Genomic DNA, 21,428 nt, shown 5'->3' with positions numbered 1-21,428 from the left:
TAATCAGCTGAGACAACAAAGAGGAGTGCCTATAGGTGTCATAAGACATAATTAGCAACTTTCACACATGATAGATTCCTCTTTTTAAGGCTGAATGATTGGTGGCAGTGGCCTCTGGGAACTATCTTCAGCATTGTGTTGTCATCTACATGTATCTGACCATCCCAACTGAGTCATAAATAAGTCATCAGAGAAATTCAGTGTCAGTGTGGGAAGGAGGCGTCCCCATATTGTAACCTTTTAGCCTGGAGACGGAATATTAGCAAGATGGAGGTGCAATATTAGTTTGGTGGAACAAATGTGGGGAAGAACTTTGGAAATTTTAAAACATTAAAGAAATTTCCTACCCCATCAGCTAAGATAGACAGAAATGTTCCCATGAGAAATTGCCAGCATGGGCTTCCAGAAGAAGAAAAAGAAACCTTCAAGTTCCTCATTCAGTGGAGTGGCCATTTTGGCAACTGTTACTGCTGGATTACGGAAACTGTGGCCCTCCAGACTCCAACTCCCATGAGCCTCAGCCAGCACGACCAGTAGTCGGAGAAGATGTAAATTAGAATCCAAGAACATCTGGAGGGCCACAGGGTCCCCTTCTTTGCAACAGCAACAGCTCTTTGGTGATACCAGTGCTCATTTAGACATTTAATGTCGCAAGAACATAATAGCAGCAATGTTTTATAATTTATGTACCTGACTCATTTCAGAGCTTGGTCCTTCGGATGCAAATGTCAGCTGGCCCCCCAAGTGTTGCTCTTCCACCCAAACCCTTTGGGCACTCCTTTGCATTTTTAACATCCCTTTAATATCACTGCCATGCAGACTATCGGGATGATTAAAGAGGATGGCTTTTAAGTGCCTCTAAGTGCATTTAAGGTGAAACTGTGGTTCTGAAAAGTCAAGGTGGTGGTATGCAGCTGGTGAGTACTGGAATGTGAGCCTGTATGTAGAGATCAGATGGAATCTTTTAGTTCTGTAGCAAGGCAAATGAAGAAATCTGATGTTTCAAGGTCTTGAGTGTTCTCTCTAAAACTGAACCATTTTTTTTTCTTTGTGGGGGCGGGGTTGGTTGAAACTCTAGAAAAGTCATAAAGGAGGAAAGACATTCACAACAGCAGTTAGAAATAAAGGCTTGGGAAGCTGCATCTCTTCTGCAGCAGCCTGATGTGACTGACTGACTGACTGACAGGAGAAATCTCCTAGGAGAATCTCCTTTGTCGAGCAGCTCATCTTTTCCCAAATCGGACCAGGATAATTATAGCTCTCCCTCGCTCTGCTGCAGTTTGCAAGCAGCTTAGGGCGGGAGTGGAGTGCAGCAGGGCGCCTGCTTCCACCGCGCGATCCGGGAGAGCCAGGAAATTGACAAAAGACCTGCTTTAACCAAGAGGACAACTAATAGGCACATTTAATATTTATCTCCCATCTGCAAGGGCTGGGGATTTGGAGCTTATAATGCGGGCAGCAAGAGCCCGGCTCCGATTGGACGTAGTAGCGGGACCGAAGGCGAGGGAGGGGCGCGGAGAGGCAGCGAGTTGGGCTCGCAGTTGCAGCGAGGCAATGTAAACACCGGCGGCGGAGGCGGAGCGAAAAAGGCGCTTCATCTGCTCCGGGCAGCGAGCCGCGGGCGGCGGGGGCGCTTCTGGAGATGCGCCTCGGAGGGGCTTAGCTCTCTATCTCTCTCTCCCCGGGACTGGATGAATCCCCGAAGGGAGCTCCCTTCTCCTGGCTGCCCAAGTGAGGAAGGCTCGCCCTCCGCTTCTCCTCCCCGGATGGATCTAACGCGGGAGTGTGCCGGGCTGCCCTAGCCGCGCGCGGCCACTGCGGCTACTCGGTCGGCTCCGGTGCTGCCTGCTGCCCTTCCAGACGCCGGGGCAATGGAAATGAGCATGAAGAAGTTCACAGTGCGCAGGTTCTTCTCGGTCTACCTCCGCAAGAAGTCTCGCTCCAAGAGCTCGAGTCTCAGTAGATTTGAGGTAACCAAAAAATTATAATACCCGGCGCGGTCTTAACTTCACCGGCGTCTGACCAAATGCTCGATGTTCCAAGTTCCAAAAGATAGTTTTTTCTCTCTCTCTCCCTCTTGGGCTCATTGCTGCGGAATTTGCTAGTGACGTTGCTGGTGCAAGAGTCTTAGGACAAGGGAAAAATTGTGTGAATTAGCCTTTTAAAAAATGGTTTCATTTGTTTATCAGAAGTAATTTCACTTTCCAGCTGAAGGGTGGAAGGTAGTGTTGGGGAACGTTAAAACCAACGAAGTAGACCCCATGGGGAAACCATTTTCTCAGTTTTACAACTGTTTCCCTAAAGGTGTGGTCTCTTACTCATTTTATTCCACCCTCCTTCCAAGGAGCTCAGGGGAGCACACGCAGTTCTCCTGCCCTGCCCCCAAGTAATCCTCACAACAACCTTGTGAGGTAGATTAGGCTGGGAGTGGCCCAAGGTCACCCAGTGAACTTTATGGCCCAGTGGAGAGCTGAACTGAGTTCTCCCCAGTCCTGCTTCCAGACTTTTAACCACTCGCTCTGTTCCCACGGTGCTGCAGTTTTAGCCTGTCTACAGATAGCTGTCCCCTCAAGACCTCTCTTATTTGTGCATGGTAAGGCTAAGGTAGGTTTGTGCTTCAGGCGGAAATAAATAAGACTCCTGTGGAATTTGGAAGCCTTCCGAGTCCAGTGGCAGGCAGCATCTCCATCCTTTTGGGTCATGTCAGTCTTTGAAGCCAGTGGTGCATCTGTTCATTTTGCAACTAGTGTAAGCTGGTACAAGAGATTGTAAAGATTGCTAAGACCCAGTTTCACATACATTAGCACAAACGGCATAAAAAATCTACAGCACAAAGCCCAGGCGCAAGTCCTACTCAGTAAGGACCCAAGTAGAGTATGCACAGGATTGCAGCTGGACAAGACATGCCAGTACATGCCTACTGACATGCCAGTACATGCCTCAGCAAGTTCAGTTGAACTTTCTCCCTGGTAAAGATAAGTGTACACTGGTACCTCGGGTTAAGAACTTAATTTATTCTGGAGGTCCGTTCTTAACCTGAAACTGTTCTTAACCTGAGGTACCACTTTAGCTAATGAGGCCTCCCGCCACCGCCGCGCCGCCACCGCGTGATTTCTGTTCTCATTCTGAAGCAAAGTTCTTAACCCAAGGTACTATTTCTGGGTTAGCGGAGTCTGTAACCTGAAGTGTCTGTAAGCCGAGGTATCATTGTATCTTAAACAGGGTTGTGGCTTTAAAAAGGTTTTCTGCTCTGCTTTTCCAATTCCTCTCTCTTGATCCCAACTACTGCAACTGAGAGTTTTGCTAAGGAACTGTGTTTGATTCTATGGAGGTGTTCCTTGCTCATGGTCGCGCTGTTTGAAAATGGATTTTCTTTTGCTGGTCTCTATAAGCTGTGGGTTAAACCACAGAGCTTAGTACTTGCCAGTCAGAAGGTCGGTGGTTCAAATCCCCACGACGGGGTGAGCTCCCGTTGCTCGGTCCCTGCTCCTGCCAACCTAGCAGTTCGAAAGCACGTCAAAGTGCAAGTAGATAAATAGGTACCGCCCCGGCGGGAAGGTAAACGGCGTTTCTGTGTGCTGCTCTGGTTCTCCAGAAGTGGCTTAGTCATGCTGGCCACATGACCTGGAAGCTGTACGCCGGCTCCCTTGGCCAATAAAGCGAGATGAACACCGCAACTCCAGAGTCAGTCACTACTGGACCTAATGGTCAGGGGTCCCTTTATCTTTATAAGCTGGCAGCCTTGATAAGTACCTGCATTCAGACAATGCAGTACTGCATTTCCTCTGAGAAGAAACTATTCTTCCAAGAGAGAAGTGAACCTTCAAGAGGAGGGGGGGAATGTTTAAGGGGAATTAAGAGCTAAAGGAAGTGGGAACACTGAAATTTTCTGTGTTGGGGTGGATCAGATTTCTCTGTTCTTTCTTGATGCTGCTTTCTGGCTCTCCACTTAGAACAATATATCTGCATTTTAAAAGCAATTGAAATACAACATAAAACAAAGGATTGCTAAAGTTAAGGCAGGGAAAGCCCACCCCAGTGGTCAGTATTGAACAAAAAGATCTTTTAACAACATTAAATAATGTAAAACTATTTTCAGAACAAGCAGAATGTGCACCTTTTAATTTTTGCTGATCTTAGCAATGCTGGCATGCTTCATAGTTAAAATTGCAAAAGCTGCCTTAGGGAAACCATGACCATCCACACCTTCCTTCACTGTCAAGGCACACGTACATCTTTGCCCCAGTTGGACAGCTGCTTGATGGGGTTGATGCCAAGTAAATGCCAGCAGTTTTCAGAAGTGGACATCTTCTGAGAAGGCTACCATATGGATTCAGGGCAAGTGAATGGCAATTGGTCATCTATTTTAGCACCCAGTAGGGCTCAAGAGGTGAATGAATGAATCTGTTTATTATGGTCACTGACCAGAGATGTTCAAGAGGTGATTTTTTAAAAAGAAAAAGGTGCAAGAATTCTTTCTATTTGACTGTGTTACTTAGGAATACTTTGTTACAATAGTATTTAATGTTTTTGTTGTCACCTGATTGTGGCAGTGGATTCCTCACCCTCCACTGGGGTGGCTCCAATACTCTCAGTTGTTTTTATAGTAATGTGGGATAGAAATATTGGGAACAGAGAAGCAATGTGTTTAATAATAATAATAATAATTTAGTTGTACCCTGCCCATCTGGCTGGGTTTCCCCAGCCACTCTGGGCGGCTCCCAACCAAATATTAAAAACACAATACATCATTAAACATTAAAAACATCCCTAAACCGGGCTGCCTTCAGATGTCTTTTAAAAGTCAGATAGTTGCTTATTTCCTTGACATCTCATGGGAGGGTGTTCCACAGGGCAGGCACCACTGCCGAGAAGGCCCTCTGCCTAGTTCCCTGTAACCTCACTTCTCACAGTGAGGGAACCGCCAGAAGGCCCTCGGCGCCTACAATTCTTTGTAGGAAAAAAGTTACATGTTCAAATGGGGCTTAGTTATGAGAACACATGTGTGTCTAATATTACTTATAGTTTAGTTACTAGGTGGCACTGAACTTAATTGTATTTGTTCCTGAGATCATCCTACATATGTGAGGACTGGACAGTAGTTAATGTAACACTAGTTTTGTTTGGGTTTTTTTAAGATTGGAGGGGGGGGGGTAGAAATTACAGTCCAGTTAGCTTAATGTCTGTTCTGGCAAAAATGTCTGGAAATCATTATTAAAGATAGGCTGAGTGGATAGGTGATAAAATGGCAAATGCAATTCAATTGCAAACATGTGCAAAGTGATACATGTTGAGGCAATGAATCCTAATTCTACCCATAAGCTCATGGGGTCTGAACTTGGTGTGTCTTGGCCAGGAATGAGTCCTTGGGGTTGTAGTGGGTAGTTCTATGAAGATGTTGACCCAGTGTGCTTCAGCTGTGATAAGGGCAGATTCCATGGTTAAGGATTATTAGGAAAGGAGTTGAGATTAAAACTGCCACTATCATAACGTTGCTATACAAATCTGTAGTGCAGCCACATTTGGAATACTGTCTACCGTTCTGGTTGCCTCACCTCACAAAGGATATTGTAGCATTGGAAAAGGTTCAGAAAAGGGCAACCAACTTGATCGAGGGGGTGGTGCGACTCCCCTGTGAGGAAAGGTTGCAGTGTTTGGTACTTTTTGGTTTAGAGAAAACACAAGTAAGAGGTGACATAATAAAAAGTTTACAAAATTATGCATGGCATGGAGAATGTGGATGTAGAAAGGTTTTTCATAGTGCTAGAGCTTATGGGCATCCAGTGAAGCTGAATGTTGGAAGATTCAGGACAGATGAAAGAAACTACTTCACACTGCACATAGTTAAAACAATTGAATTTGCTCCCAACTTGGATCACATCAGAAGAGGGTTAGAGAAACTCATGGAGGATAGGGCTATCATTGGCTACTAGCCACAATGGCTCTCTCCTTCTTCTTCCATAATTGCCTTTGAATACGAGTTGCTGGGGATTACAGGTGGGGAAAGTGAGGTTGTGCTGAGTTTCTGCTTGTGGGTTTCCTATAGGCACCTGGTTGGTCACTGTAAGAACAGGATGTTGGACTAGATGGACCTTTGGCCTGATCCTGCAGGGCTCTTCTTATGTTCTTTTTGAGTAGAGTTGGGAGTTTCCTCTTGCTGTTCTGTTCTCGTTTAAGAGACAATGAAGCTCTTGTCTAGCTTCCTGAATGGTGTTCTCTGTAAGCCTTCTGTGACATGGTGTCAGAAGTCTAAGTTTTAAACCTATGGATTCCAAACCAGACAAGGAAAATGGCATTGTTCCATGCACCAAGGCTCCTCAGCTTTCGTGATCCTGAAGCATGGGCTGAATAGAAAGAAAGAGTTGCTTGCTTTAGCCTAGCTGCAGAAAGAGAGAAAAATAGTGCAAGTGCGTTCCATCCTTTATGGTATGGGGAAAGAAGCCAGCAACATTTATACATTATTTTCCTTTGCTGAAAAAGGACACAAACACAAGAAGGAGAGTCTTCTGTCCAAGTCTGATGCCCTATCCTGAAAGGAATGTTGTTTATCAGAGGCCTCCTTCTATCATTGGGTTCAGAATCCTGGAGAAACTTGGTTCATTTGATAGAGTCCTGCATGAACAAACTGAATGCTAAGAGATGGCTGTTTTAAAAAAAGAATACATTTCAAATTGATTGATGTTTGGAATTCTAGACCAAGGGCTTCCTGAAAGAATGCAGTTAATCAGAGAGCATAGCCCTTCACAAAGCTACATAGACAGCAAGGAAATGTCAGTTGATCAAAACTCAATAGGAAGCAAAGGCAGCTTGGGAGTGACTTGGAAGAGATTATTTATCCACTCCAAAACATTAGAAGCAGTTGCACCTGCCATTTTGAAATGGATATTTTACACCTTCTGTCTCTGCAAAAGCATCTCAAGTGGGAGCCTCAAAACAGCAGTCTGACCATTTTGAGTATTGGTGGTGATGTTGATGGGGAGGATTGCATTCTTTGTTTGTTGGTTGGTCTGTTAAATTAATATCCCACTCTTCCTCCCAAAGGAGCCCAGGGCAGCAAGCACACAAGCAAAATAACAATGAAAGCATTTAAAAACAATTCCAAAACAGATGCAAATTGGGAAAGATCTTCACTTAGAAGGCTTGTTGAAAGAGGAAGGTCTTCAGTTGGTGCTGAAAAGACAACAGAGACAGTGACTTTCAGACAGCATGCACAAGTTGTGGAGAAGTTCAAGGCGTTGTGTGGTGGTGGTGGTGGGGGGGTTGACCAACAAGAGAAGTACAGTGCCGGGAATATTGAAAAATAGGTCAATTTGACACTCTGTGTCATACCCAAATAGTGCAAGAAGTAACCGCTACACTGGACAGGTATTTTTTATTAGGCTTTGTATTTTGTAAAGCCCCTGACCCTCAATGAAGAATAAACATTACAATTTGTGAGACAACAGTTAATTTCAAAATGTGTTGGTGTCATTGTTGGTGCTATTTCAAAAGATTCTGGAACTCTTGCATAAGGCAGAAACTGTTCTGCGCAGCCCAACAGGTATCCTGTTCTGTCTTGTATGCCTTGCCAGACAAACAAGCTATGTTTAGGGAAGCTTTTAATGTTTAATAGATTATTGTATTTTAATATTCTGTTGGAAGCCGCCCAGAGTGGCTGGGGAAACCCAGCCAGATGGGCGGGGTATAAATAATAAATTATTATTATTATTATTATTATTATTATTATTATTATTATTATTATTATTATTAATTTTGAAGAGAAGCAGGTTAGGTTCACCGTGTGTGTGATTTGAGAGCATAGCCTGCATGATTTCCTCAGTCATGGAGTAGCTGCCTGGATGAGACTAATGAAAACATTGGGAGAAGTAGAGGTCTTCAGAGACAGTGGTGAGCTAAAAAAGTGATATTGTTTTAAGACCTGATGTCAAATTGTATGGTGTTCAGACATCATACAGAGTCCCTACTCCATTGGTAGGCAAACTAAGGCCCGGGGGCTGGATCTGGCCCAATCGCCTTCTAAATCCGGCTCATGGACGGTCCTGAAATCAGCATGTTTTTCATGAGTAGAATGTGTCCTTTTATTTAAAATGCACCTCTGGGTTATTTGTGGGGCCTGCCTGGTGTTTTTACATGAGTAGAATGTGTGCTTTTATTTAAAATGCATCTCTGGGTTATTTGTGGGGCATAGAAATTCATTCATTTTCCCCCCTCCAAAATATAGTCTGGCCCCCCACAAAGTCTGTGGACAGTGGACCAGCCCCCTGCTGAAAAAGTTTGCTTTTCAAACTGTTTGCAAAATGCAACTATTTTTCCCTCTGCCTACCTCATCACCCGCTCAAATTCTTCTGAAACTCTGGCCTTTTGTCTCTGCTATCTCTCTCTGTCTCTCATCTCAGGGAGAGGCTTTCTCCATTTGCTGTCGGGCCCAGTGAGTCTTTGTTAATGGTCTTCTTAATGGGACATAACTCATTTTTTGTGCTCTTTTAATGGTGCATCTCTCCAGGCAGCCAGCCTAGCTTAGAAAACAAAACAAAAAACCACATGGTTTATTTTTAACATGCTAAAGTGAATGTCTGGCACCTTCTCTTAATTCTAACATTTACTAAATCTAGGACACATGGGTGTCTTGGACCCACAAACTCTGGCATCCAAAGTCTATAACAATATTTTCCAAATTTGATGTCTTAAGCAGGTTTAACCAGAGCATTAAATTGGCTACTACTTTGTGGGAGATTTGTTTTCAATGCTTCCTACTTGGAATCACACAAGTGCCTCTGGTTTTTTTTCAAAGGAAGGTGGTGGAAATGCTTAGATACATAAAAGGAGTTATTGGGCCATGCCCAGCACTGCAACTCCACTGGCAGAAGTTCAGTGTGTGCAACAGAACTTCTTCCTCTCCTGTCCCCTCCAGCCACCCTGCCCACCCTCAGAATTGGCTTTGAAGGATTGTGAGACCATTGGGAGTGGATTTTGGTGGTGCACAGTGGGAGGAGAGGAAACAGAAGCCCAGTGGCACCAGTGGATCTCCACTGGCACAGGATAGGAAACAACCCATTGTCTTCATGGACTTCGTCCTAATAATTGGCATGCTAGTGGAAGAAGATAACCAAGCTCAAGTCTTTATAGCAGGGTGAGGAATTGAGAAACAGTCCTGAAGTCTAGGAAATCTTGTTATTCTTCCAAGTCAATGAGTCAGGGGGAATAAAAGAAACTAAACTTCCAGAGTTCATGTTGGAACAGCTTAGAGTGCAAGAACAGTGTTAGAAGCAGCCTTTGGTTTTAACATCTATGGTTCTTTTCCTTTAACCCCATCTCATAGCTCAGTAAGTTTGTGAAAGCATGGAGAAGGGGCAAAAAGAGAAATGGGCAAACTGTGCCAATGCTTTACAAGCCAAGGCAAAAATTTCTACCGAGCCAACATTTGGTTTGGATATTTCTGAACTGGGGATGTTTGGGGAGTTAGGAGCAAATCAAAAGTCATTTTCTATCCCTAGTTTGAGCCACTTCCCATATGGCTGGTATAATACATAGCTCAGTCCTATGTTAATTAAATCTGAACTTTGCAGAGGAATGCCAGTAGACAGTATCATTATGATTCCCTGTTACTCCACAGTTTTACAGTATAGGCTGCAGATTATTGTTTGGCTTTCACCCTATTTGATTTCTGCAGAGTCTTAATGGTGATGTCAATGCAGCATTCATTAAGACTCTAAAAAAATTAAAACTCCAAACAATGAGCACATAGTTACTTCACTCTGTTACATTGACTTGCATGGCACCCACAGACATTTGAATGGTATGATGCCCAGATATACACAATGTATTCAATTTATTTTAGCATGAGAGACCCTGTGGCATCTATTAGAGCAAAAGCAAAACAGGACTATTAGAAAGCAAAAAGGAAGCCAGATGCATATGACTAAAGACATGCTCATTCAGCATTGTGGTCTAACCAAAACAATAAACTTCAAAACACATCTAACACCAAATCCATGAACAAATTTGCAAGCCAGGGAATTAAAATTCTTCTAATTTTTGTAGGAACACTGCCTACATATTATGAAACTCAAATGTCTGAAAAATCCCAGGGTGTCTAAAAAATCTTTTGGACATACCTGTTCATAATGGGCATCTTGCTCTTGCAAATGTAATGTGTTTGCTTCCATTTTCCCATTTCCTTCATGGCCTGTGAGCTGATCATATAAATTCCACTACAATAGATGTATGATATGTTTAAATAACTAGAGTGCAGAATTGACTTAACCTGACTGTGTATATCCAATTCTGCATTTCTGATTGTTTTCAGTGATTAAGTGGCAGCGTTGCCCAAATGTTGGCCTATTTTCTCTTTACTTTTAAGCAGTAGTGGCTTGGAAATCCAAATAAAAGTTCTAGCCCAGGACGGTCCAGCCTTTCAGACCAAGTGGGCCACAAGAGTACCTCGACACAGAACCCAAGGGCCACACATTGAATTAAATTTCCATTTTGTAAATTAAAGTGTTTGCAATATAGTTAATGTTGTGTAATATACACAATATATATAATTAAATACACAAATAATAAATTTAATATGTTTATTTGTTAAACAGCATTTAATACACAAACATATGTATGTGCTTTCATTAGCAACCCAACATTGATTCACTGTCAGGATAAAGAGGTGGGGTACAGTGGTGCCTCGCAAGACGAAATTAATTGGTTCCGCAAGTTTTTTCTTCTTGCGAGTTTTTCGTCTTGCGAAGCACGGTTTCCCATAGGAATGCATTGAAAATCAATTAATGCGTTCCTAGGGAAACCGCTTGCCAGGCTGGTGGTGCGGAGAAGGGCTTTTCTCCGCACCGCAAGCCTTCAGGACAGGTACGGGAACAGAGGGGAAGGCGCGCAGCGCTTTCCCTCTGTTCCCGGGGCTTGCGTGGGAGGAGGGTTTTTCCTCCCCACCGCAAACATTCAGAACAGCATTCTGAATGTTGGCGGTGGGAAGGAAAACCCTCCTCCCACCCCAAGTCTTCAGGAAAGCCATCCGATGCCGCGCGGCAGCATCGGAGCTTCGTTCCGATGCCGCGCGGCGGGAGGAGGCATTCCCCCCCCCCGCCGCCCGGCATCGGAGCTTCGTTCCGATGCCGCGCTGCGGGAGGAGGCGTCCCCCCCCGCCGCCCGGCATCGGAGCTTCGTTCCGATGCCGCGCGGCGGGAGGAGGCGTTCCCCCCCCGCCGCCCGGCATCGGAGCTTCGTTCCGATGCCGCGCGGCGGGAGGAGGCGTTCCCCCCCCGCCGCCCGGCATCGGAGCTTCGTTCCGATGCCGCGCGGCGGGAGGAGGCGTTCCCCCCCCGCCGCCCGGCATCGGAGCTTCGTTCCGATGCCGCGCGGCGGGAGGAGGTCCGAGGACAGTGGGGAAGACGCGCTGCGCTTCCCCGCTGTCCCGGAGATTTCCCTATGGGCTGTCGTCTTGCGAGGCAAGCCCATAGAGAAATTGGTTTTGCGAAGCGCCTCCAAAACGGAAAACCCTTTCATCTAGCGGGTTTTCCGTCTTGCGAGGCGTTCGTCTTGCGGGGTACCACTGTATAAATAAATATAAGCTCTCTGCTCACCTCTCAGAGACAGCAGCACAGCCAAAGGGCCTGCAGCCAAAGGGCCTCCCATGCAAGTCAGGCCAGGCATGGGGAGAGGAGCTGCTGTCCCAGGAGCACCCATGCTCAAACTGCCCAATTCATGGGAGGCCCTTGCTCACGCTGCCCTGGGCAAGGTTAGAGGGTGAGGAGGGAGAGGGCTGACCCATTTGTCCTCACGGGGTCTGAGCACCATTTGCTGTTGGTTTTCTTCCGTGCCTCACAAGAACAGCAAGGCACTTTAAGATGTCTTGAATGTTGCTGAGAGCCACATGTGCAGTGGCTCTCCAGGGTTTGACTGGGGTTTCCCCCCAGCCGTACATGGAGAAGCTGAGGATTGAACCCAGGCCTTCTGCATGCAGAACAAGTATTTTACCTCTGAGCTGTGACTCTTTCTAGGGAGGATGACAGAGACAGCATCTAGTGTGGTCCAGTGTGGTTAGAATGTCCTCCACTCACCTCATTTGCAAGCTAAGTTAACCTCATGGGTGTAGCCAGGATTTATTGGGGGGGGGCAGACTTTATGTTGGGGGAAGTATAACCGAGAGATCTGTGACACAATTGGTCAGTATTTTATTTTTAAAGTATTTTTATTTATTTACTTGGTTTGAGGGGTGGCAGCTGCCCCTGCCCCTGCCCCTCCCTGCAACACCCCTAGCCCTCCTCCTCTGCCCTACGTTTTCTCCTTATGTTGACAATGTCCTACCTTCATTGGTGTTCTGGCTGATGATGCACCGCCAGCAAAATCATGGTGCAATTCCACCATATATTCACTGGGCTTGACACAGCATAACATTCTTGTTTGTGTTTTAACTGTTGTAAAATGTTTTTGCTCTTTTTTATTGTTGATCTCTTTGCCACCCTGGGCTCCTTGGAGAGGAAAGGAGGGTTATAAATAAAAGAACTAATGAATAATAAAAATAAATCATAAGTTTCTCCCTCTACCAGCACAGAGGGACTTGGGTGGCTAGCTGCAGAAGAGGACAGGGCTGCTTTACCTTAGTTGCGTGTAACTTCCAAGTGTAACTTGTATGATAACCTGCTCAAATTCCCTCTTCTACCCAATCATTAAAGGTGCAGCAGCTCTCTCCTCTTTTGCATGTGGCCAAACTAGATGAATTTAATAGCAATCTTATCTCTGCCCAACAAGTCTAGGATAAACTTGCATTGTTTATTATTTTACTCTTTACCCATTTTATTTCCCATTCATTGTAAACATTTGTTTCTCTAAAGAAAACTCACTAAATGCTAAGATAGCAGCTCTTTTTTGTTTACTTTTTAGTGAGGAATCCTCACAAGCAATTAGCCATACATTTATATAAAAAGAGGCAGAATTCATAAATGAAATGGTATCTGCATGTAGATCTTTAAATTATTCTCAGACCAGTTTCATATTTCAAGACCAATGCCTATTTTATGAATCGCCTTTTCCCTTTGCGGCGGAACAATCAATGTTCCCTGTTGCATTATAATACTGAATCTCTTTGCATAAACTTTGTTGTTGCTGCTAACTAAGAGAGAAGAGGGAAATGTTGTAGGCATGACTACAACATAGACAAGGTGTGACAGACCTAATAGATTGCTCTTGGAATAAAAATGAAGAATTTACTTGACAAAATTGGCCTCAATAAATGACAAGAAAATCGAGGCACATAGCCCATGAATATCTAGAATAAAATGAAAATTTGGTTTTACATTTTTAATCGCCCCCCACCATTTGTTTATATCAAAATGTACAGTTCTACAGAATTGAAATATCCCATATTGTGTGGGTTCCTGTGGCTTCAGAAGCTTTGTTGATGTTGTAGACCAGATCATGCATGCATAGAGATCTCTTGTGCTGACATAACATTAGAACACCACATCGGCACAGTATGCATCTGTGTATTTACAGCACAGCTGCAGGTCTGATGAAACCACTAGCATTATAACAGAAGCCTATAGGATGCTGGCTTGGAGCCATAAACTGAACAACACATCTATGCGTGCAAGTTATTCTTAAAATCCAACATCATGTCTATTAATCTTACATTCTGACCAGAAGTGATATTTAAAAGACCCTCTCTATTAGTTTTCAATGATGGGGGAAGCTCACATAGGGGGCCCTTGGCAGCCACCCATTTAAATGTGCCTGGCAAAACTGCTGGTGCTCAGAAAATGTTAGCATGGTCGCATTTGTGGATTTAAGATTTCTCTTTTTGGATGCTAACAGGATAAAGGAATTACACTCTGGTTTACATTGGCTCTGCAATCCAGCAGACTCTGAAACTGTAATCTTGCAAACACTAAGAGGAAAATGAAGCAAGAAGTAGTTGCCAATTAAATCTGAGAACAATAGCTAAAACATGTGTCATTTCCTTCTCAAGCAAGATAAATGGTTTAGTGCAGCACAGGGGTCACAATATATACCTTAAATTGAGGGAGATTTGGGTGTAGTTCTGCACTGCACAATTCCTTTTTGCATTTAGACAAACATGCGCCAAACCCAGCAGCATATAAAGCAGCATGTGGGGTCCAGTATAGGGCAACACTTTACTGGGCCACTTTTTACATGAGGAAAGGCATGACCCAGCTTGTTTTCCCAAAAGGAGATATATTTGTGATGACTCACAGGTGTCTCAAGATGTCAGGAAACAGCAATTGGGAACAGAAAGCAGCTATACGCCAACTGGCTCCACAATAATGGAAGCAGTCGGGCACACGCCAGAACAAACCTAACCAGATATTGTACTTAAAAGGACTATTTAATATATATGCCAACATTCTGTCATACTCTAGTGCATGGGTCAGCAAACTAAGGTCCGCAGGCCGGATCAGCCCCAATTGGCTTCTAGATCCGGCCCGCGGATGGTCCAGGAATTGCCGTGTGGATCGCCAGCGTGCGTGTTCTTTCCCTCTCCCTCCCTCTTCCTCACACGGTGCCAGCGCCAGCACCTCCTCCCTCCCTCCTCCTGGCTTTTCCGCACCCTGCCTAGAGGAGGAAGGGGGCTGGGCTTTGTTGGTGCCAGCAGCAGCAGCGCTCGAGCAGCCGCCATTTTAAGCAGCCCTTCTCTGGAGCCCCCCCAATATCATTCCCCTCCTCCCCCAAATAGTCCGGCCCCCTACAAGGTCTGAAGAACAGTGGACCAGCCTGCTGCTGAAAAAGTTTGCTGACCCCTGCTCTAGTGTGATCAAGAAACAACTCAAGACAAGGCTTTGCAAACAGGAGCAGGTTTAATACTCAGTTGTGAGAGTCAAAGGAGTCACTAAGGGCAGGGAGCAGATTAAATGGGTGATGCACGTCCTTTTACTTTCTTCCATATAAGTGAATGGTTGATATTCACTTCTAAGGGGGAAAGTGGAGAGCTAGAAGACTTATATATCATGTTACAAAAGCCCGGCGCCTATCCCTCTCTCTTCCAAGCCGTGTGTCCCTTTGGAGAATAGAAGACATTGTAGCACCCTGCTTGTGGTTAACGCTTAGCTGGAATGAAATATTCAACACAGCAATAGAGAAATTAAAATAATAATTTATTTGTCAGACAAATAAATGAGAGGCACAGTGGTATATGGTTACCAAGCTCTGGCCTGGTCTCCTGTCATCATGGCCAGCACTTATATTCCCTCAGTCCAGCCCCCTTGCTCCTCCTTTGGCTGCCTCTGTCCAATCAGCCTGGTTGAATTTCCTATTGGCTGATTGCTATAACCAATCCTAAAAGATACACCCATTTCCTATTGCCTTTTATGGGATACAAAAAGCTATATATTCTTCTATCTATAAATGACAAATAAGTAGTCATATATCTTACATTTGTCTCAACAAGGAACCTTAATTACCAGCTCACCTCTTGCCCTCCTTGCCCTATTGCCCTCCAAAACAGATGGTTAATAGTTTTAAATTTTTATCTTAAGCAGATGTCAGGGATCTTGGGTTCACATTCTCATGCATCATCATGAAAGATCTCCTTTTTGGAGGTCTTTAAACAATGGCCTGACAACCATATATCAGGAGTGCTTGATGGCGTCTCCTGTCTGGCAGGGGGCTGGGCTCATCTGCCCCTCTGGTCTCCTACAGCAATATGACTCTATGAAATAAGAATTTAACATTTATTTATTTCTAGATCCTTTGCATAATTACATTTAAGCCAGCATATTTCATACATTATCATAGATAGCTTTTTAGAAGAATAAACCTTCTCAAAGGAAAGGGTGGACCAGTTTACAGCCTCAAAATAAAATAGGAAAAAAGCCTCTTCTGTTTACACTCTTCTCCAGCCAGTTGCTTTCTTTTCCATCTGCTCTTGGCCTTTAACCTTAGAAGATATGGCTCAAGTTTAAGGCACATGGTTTTATTTTACTGTTTACCAACCATTAATTATGTAGGGTCAGTGTAACCTTGGTCTCAGCCTGTAATTCCTTTTTTTACGACTTTGAGAATTGTTTTCTGCTATAAATCAGGGGGCCCCCTTGTCCAGGAGGATAAACATCTTGCCAAAGTACTTAGGCAGTTGGTCTTCTGCCTGGCATAACATTTGAAAATCTTTAAGCTCATTTTAAAATACAGACCCTAATCAAACTATAAGCCTTGATAAAAATGCAGGCTATGGTTAGATACCTCATTCCCCCCTTTCAAGCTCAAGGACCTTCATCCCAAGTGTCCTTGATAGCTTGACCTTCATCATATTCCTGAGGTAAAGCTCTATATAGGGCCATGATATGAGGTAGAGTTTCATTCGAAATCATCTTGCTAATTGTACTTCTAAAACATGAAATGATACATGGCACCATACATAAAACCATTATTACTACCGTCAAGAAAAACAAGCAAGACAATAGTATCCCTTTGAGTCCCGCAACATTAGGTAACCAGTTGGTGAGCCATCCCATATCCCATCCTTCCCATGTTTGTACTGGGACATGTGCTATACTCTCCATCTTTGTGGCCAACACACGGATTGCCTCACCATTATCAGAAATGTTAAAGCAACAGGCATTCCCTGTCAAGTTCAAGACTCCACATAGGCCTCCCTGCCTGGCAAGTACATAATCCATTCCCATTTTCAGCTGCAAAATGGCGGCTCTACTTTCATCCAGCTGTTGTGCAATAAGTCTCAAACTCTGGGCCGTTGCATTGGTTACAAGTTCCACTACTGCTTGTAATCGAATTATTCTGTTTAGATTATAAATAGGATCCCGTGCCCCTTGTATGAGCTCACCAGGATTCCAGGAGGCAGGATCATAATAGGCTATAATGCGCTCTGGTGGCCAATCATCAGTATCGCTCCAACTTTGGGTACTTCCTCCTGCTATACGAGAAATATCAGCGTTTCTTTGTGTACGCTTGGCCGAATCAGTGGGCATAATCCACATTGGTGGTAATATCCATCCCAGGAAACAAGTCCCACTCCATTTGGAAGGGAGTTGCTTGTATGCCCATTCTCCACATATCCACCACAACCATCGGGTCTGAGGTTTTTGGTATGTGGAGGACATAAGGCGAAATATCAAAAGGGGTAGAGAGTTCACAGTGCAGTATGTTAGATTGCCTTTCTCTGTCACAGTTATGTTCCATACCACTTTCCATGCATGAATAAAAGGAGGTGCACAGGGCAAGGTATTCCGAGTTCGATAGGTAGTACCATTTGCCCAGGTTTGACTATTCTTAATATAATCCCAAGTATAGTGACAATGAGAAGAGCCTACCATGGTAGGATCAGCTGCCTCTGATGATTTATGTACACAGAATTCCCCTTGTACAGGTATAACTCGTAGTGGTTTAGATGAGTTCCATCCGGGGAAATTCTGTACTTCTGTTTGGTGTGGCATTTCGCTTACCATACCAATGGCATTTAATGGTATCGGTAATAAGGGCATACCTCCCTCTGAATCATCTGGCCCAAGAGAGCAAACAAGGCAATTGGTCCTATTTGCAACATTGGCTGCCATCTCAGCTAAGCCTACCCACATATTGTGGTCATGGCGGAATCCATATTTAGCAAATTTGGTCAGATTCAAGGACCCCCTTCCCAAGGGATCAGGATTAATAATAAAATCATGTTGGTGTGTAGTATATGCATTCCTTCCACAAAATATTACCTTATTGTGATAGCATAAAAATATTAGCCCCAATATAATTCCCCCAGTGACAGAAATGGGGAACCACCAAGACCAAAACATATATCCCAAGGATCCCCAATGAGTAATATCCTTGATAATTGTTCCACAAAGGGGGGGGGCAGTCAATTAATTGTATAAGAGAATCTTTCCTTTCACAATCGCTGGTTCAGATGCTCCTCAAGCTTCAGGCGTGCGCAGGTCAGCCAGCTTCCAGGTTGTGGCTGCAGCAGGCCGGTCGTCTAATGTTGCCCGTGACCTAGCCCGTTCCCGGTAGGGCTAGATACAGGGGTTTTTGGAGAGAGTCAGTTTAAGAGGATTAGAGGGGTCACCTTTGCACGTCCAACTGCCTTCGGACTTCTTCAAACGGGAGTGATGAATCCAGGGGGTCACCTCAGCTACCTTCACCGCTGTTGGAGTAGAGAGCAAGACGGTGTAAGGTCCACGCCACTTAGGTGCAAGTGGATCTCGTTTCCACTCTTTCACCCATACGCTATCGCCAGCCTGGAACTGATGAATCGGCTCGGCAATGCTGCACGGCGTGCGCTCGAGGGCCCACCTGTTAAGAGAAACAAAAACACGGGAGAGAGATTGCACTTGTTCCTGTGTCACATGGTCTCCTATTTGTTTGAGGTCAGCTGGAATATCCTGAACAAAGGAGGGCGGCCTCCCATACAGGAGCTCAAAAGGTGACAACTTAAGTCTTTTTGTGGGTGCACACCGAACACGAAACAGTGTTATGGGTAACACATCTACCCATCCCAATCCTGTTTCCTGGGTTAATTTTGCCAATTGGGTTTTCAGAGTCCGATTCATTCTTTCAGTTTCCCCTGAACTTTGAGGCCTATATGCTGCATGCAGTCTCCATTTCACTTGTAGGACTCGACATACTTCTTGTACTACTTGATCAATGAACGCTGGCCCATTATCACTTCCAATGCATCTAGGTAACCCAAACCTCGGGATCAATTCAGTGAGGAGTCTCTTAGTTACCTCTCGTGCCTTTTCAGTTCGGGTGGGAAAAGCTTCAACCCATCCGGTAAGAGTATCTACAAACACAAGGAGATACTTGAATCCCTTAGAAGGGACCAGCTCTGTGAAGTCCACAATTAGGCTTTTCATGGGGACATATCCCACATGTTGGATTCCAGGAGGTTGTACCGGTCCCTGCCTGGGATTGTTTTTAGCACAAAGAACACATTTCTGTGAAATGCAAGTTGCTAATTGTGATAGGTTAATAATATACAACTTCCGACTGAGACTCTCTCTGGTTGCAGTACCGCCAAGGTGAGTAGATTCATGATAATTTCTTACAATTGTGCTTGCTAGGTGATGAGGTACATAAATCCTATTGTCCGGCAGGATCATCCAACCGTCCTTCACAACCGCTCCTTCCTGTTCAGCCCACTTCCTCTCTTCTGGGGTATAGTGAGGTTTAACTTCTTCTGGAACTACCTCTGGTATGAGGGCTGCTATAAATCCTCCCACAGGCTTTTGGGCTGCCTCTCGGGCTGCTTTGTCAGCAGCATGATTTCCTCTGGTTATTGGATCCCTTCCTCGTCCATGACCTTTGCAGTGCATTACAGCAATCTGTTCTGGAGCCCATACTGCTTCCAACAGGATTTCTACTTCAGGTCCATATTTCAAGGCCTTCCCGTGGGCTCCTATTAGACCTCTTTCTTTCCATAGAGCACCATGTGCATGCAGGGTTAAGAAGGCATATTTAGAATCAGTATAGATGTTTGCCTTACATCCGGCTGCCAATTGCAGAGCTCTAGTTAAACCTATAAGTTCAGCTTTTTGTGCTGAGGTGCCAGCAGGCAAAGCTTCAGCTTCCACAACTTCCTCATTGGTGACCACAGCATATCCTGCTCGTCTGGCATCTTCATGCAGGTAACTGCTACCATCAGTATAATACACAACATCTGGATTTTTCAATGGTTCATCTTTCAGATCGGGTCTACTGGAATAAACTTCATCCATTATTTGGAGACAATCATGTGATTCTTCATCATCTACCTCTGGTAGGGGCAGCAAAGTTGCTGGATTGAGCATATTCACTACTCGTAGATGAATCCTGGGATTTTCACACAATAGGCCTTGGTATCTAGCCATCCTTGGGTTCGTTAGCCAATAACCACCCTTATATTCCATGAGTGTCAGAACAGCATGAGGTACATTCACATACATTGTCTGGCCGAAGGTAAATTTATCAGCTTCTTTGACAAGGCTTGCAGTGGCCGCTACTGCCCTTAGGCATGGAGGCCATCCTTTTGCTACTGAGTCCAATTGTTTTGACAAATAAGCTACTGGACGATTCCAACTTCCTAATCTCTGGGTCAGGACTGCCGCTGCAATCCCATTCTGTTCATGTACATACAGCTGAAAGGGTTTTTCCGAATTAGGCAGTCCAAGGGCTGGGGCCTCCATAAGTCGTTGTTTGATAACTAAAAAGGCTTGTTGTTGCTCAGGTCCCCATACGAATGGGTCCTTTTCTGCACCTCGAGTGCTTTCATGTAAGGGCTTGGCCAGACTGCTGAAATCAGGTATCCATAGTCTACAAAACCCTGCTGTTCCCAGGAATCCTCTGAGTTGTTTCCTTGTGGTAGGTTCCTTGATAAGGCAAATAGCTTCTTTCCTCTCTGGCCTCAATGCTCGTTGTTGGTGTGAGATGTCAAAGCCCAAATATTTGACCTTTTCTAAACATAACTGTGCCTTTTTCTGGGAAACTCGGTAGCCAGCTTCCCAGAGCAAGTGGAGCAGTTCCTCTGTCCCTTCTTTACAGGTATCAAAATCCTTTGCTGCTAGTATAAGGTCATCTACATATTTCAGAACCACCTTTTCTCCAGGTATTGAGGGGTAACTTGTTAGATCCTTCGCCAAGGCAGTGCCAAATAAAGTTGGGGAATTTTTGAATCCCTGGGGCAATCTCGTCCAGGTTAGCTGGCCTTTTGTTCCTGTTAAAGGGTCTTCCCACTGGAAGGCAAATATAGGTTGGCTCTGTGGTGCCAGCCGGCAACAGAAGAATGCATCTTTCAAGTCCAATACAGTAAAAAATGTTGCTTCTGGTGGGATCAAACTCAGCAGGGTATATGGGTTTGGTACATTTGGGTGCAAGGTCTCGATAGCCTGGTTTACGAGCCTCAAGTCCTGTACTGGCCTGTATTCATCTGTCCCAGGTTTCCGAACAGGCAATAGAGGTGTGTTCCATTCTGATTGGCAGGGCTTAAGCAGACCATATTTTAATAGGCGGTCCAAATGTTTCTGGATGCCCTCTGCTGCTCGCCGGGGTAAAGGATATCGCTTTACAGATACAGGGGTAGCCATAGGTTTTAAGGTTACTACAATTGGAGCTATATTCTTAGCCATTCCTGGTGGGCTATTTTCGGCCCATACTCCTGGTGGCACCTGTAGGGTTCGGAGGAGCTTGTTTAACTCTGTATCCAATGTGGGTTGGACTTGCAGGGCTGACATTAGGTGCCATGATTGTTCCTTAGGTACTGAGAGGGAAATTATTCCTGCTGCCTTTGATGGCAGTTTCATTTCTGGACCTCGAGGAGTGAAGGTGATTTGGGCCTGCAATTTGGACAGCATATCTCTACCTAAGAGAGGTATTGGACACTCAGGTATATACAAAAACTGATGGGTTAAACGATGTCCCCCAATCTGGCATTCCAAAGGTTGGAGGAAAGACCTCTTAGCTGACTGACCAGTGGCACTTTTAATGAC

General features: G+C 44.7%; 1 protein-coding gene across 5 annotated transcripts in view; it reads left to right on the top strand.

The window, feature by feature from the left end:
• RPS6KA2 (ribosomal protein S6 kinase A2) overlaps window positions 1-21,428 on the top strand; it is a 196,359-nt gene that overhangs the window by 61,106 nt on the left and 113,825 nt on the right. Inside the window, exon 1 of one of the 5 annotated variants that reach the window (XM_081188223.1) lies at window positions 1,149-1,970. The exons of the other annotated variants lie outside the window; for them this stretch is intronic. Coding sequence (XP_081044349.1) covers window positions 1,872-1,970 — 99 coding nt within the window. The 5' untranslated portion in view covers window positions 1,149-1,871. Of the gene's footprint in view, window positions 1-1,148; window positions 1,971-21,428 lie in introns of those variants that run through there. 5 annotated transcript variants of the gene reach the window in all.

This window comes from Podarcis bocagei (genome assembly GCF_964188305.1).
Source record: "Podarcis bocagei genome assembly, chromosome: 3".
Lineage (NCBI taxonomy): Eukaryota > Metazoa > Chordata > Lepidosauria > Squamata > Lacertidae > Podarcis > Podarcis bocagei.
The sequence above is the reverse complement of the archived record's forward strand: the minus strand, read 5'-3'. Positions and strand labels throughout refer to the sequence as shown.